The 885-nt window shown below is 31.7% G+C and overlaps 1 protein-coding gene across 1 annotated transcript in view; it reads right to left on the bottom strand.

Annotated features, from left to right (window-relative positions):
- The window catches only part of LOC144245686 (ATP-dependent RNA helicase DDX3X-like), a 14,298-nt gene that overhangs the window by 10,446 nt on the left and 2,967 nt on the right, over positions 1–885 (bottom strand). Inside the window, 1 exon segment of the mRNA XM_077781019.1 lies at positions 723–783. Within this exon segment, the coding sequence (XP_077637145.1) occupies positions 723–783 (61 nt within the window).

The following is an 885-nucleotide window of genomic DNA, read 5'->3' as shown; positions in this document are numbered from 1 at the left end:
CCAAAAAGAGTTGTTTCTGTTCTGTAAAATGAGGACAAAACTATATAAACAGATGGAAGTTAAAGATTTAAGAAGGAACTGATAATTTCAATCTTGAGTCTCCTATATTAAGTCAACAGCCCACTTTGTGATTAAGAAAAGCATTTAACCTACAAAGCACAAGTTAAGAGACTCCTACTATTTTAACCAATTCTCTAACCTTTGAATTAATTTTCCNCTCTAGTAAGTTTCAAAAAATAAATAAATAAATAAATAAACCAAGATAATTCATCTTTCTCTCTCCCTCTCAAAAATAAACAAACATTAAAAACAAAACATGGTAGACATTTAAAACTCTAACTACAACCCAGGATCAGTACAGCCTAGCTCTACCTTAAAGCCTCAGGTTCACCATGCATCGTTTGTACAAGAGCTGTGATGTATAAATAAATGTACAGGTTCCCTTATTAAGTTAACCTACTTCAGTCAGTTCACAAGAAGGATGAGTATTTTTACCTCCTTCATAGCAAAATCCATACTGGACCTAATTAGTTTTCTAAAAAAAACAGGACTATGACAAAGTCTAAGACTCAACCAATCTCTTTTATTATACAGATATGCCAAAATCCTCAAATATTTATATGGTGAAAAAAGGAAAGTTTCCACTTAAAATTAGTAAGTACAGTAAGATACTAATACTAAGTTCTTAACAGATTCTAGTAAAAAACAATTTTTTTACTTACTGCTTGCTGTACTTCCTCCTCCACTCTGATTATCAGAGGAGTTCAGGTCTAGACCAGCAAACTAGAAGAGAGATATTAACACGTTACATGCTAACACATTATAATAAGGGATTAAGAAATCAAGCACAAACTGCAAAAGACAAATGAATTTTAAATTCCAGTC

The sequence above is a fragment of the Crocuta crocuta genome, unplaced genomic scaffold, assembly GCF_008692635.1.
Source record: "Crocuta crocuta isolate KB4526 unplaced genomic scaffold, BGI_CrCroc_1.0 scaffold2088, whole genome shotgun sequence".
NCBI classification, from domain to species: domain Eukaryota; kingdom Metazoa; phylum Chordata; class Mammalia; order Carnivora; family Hyaenidae; genus Crocuta; species Crocuta crocuta.
This window is presented reverse-complemented; position numbering and strand designations above follow the sequence as displayed.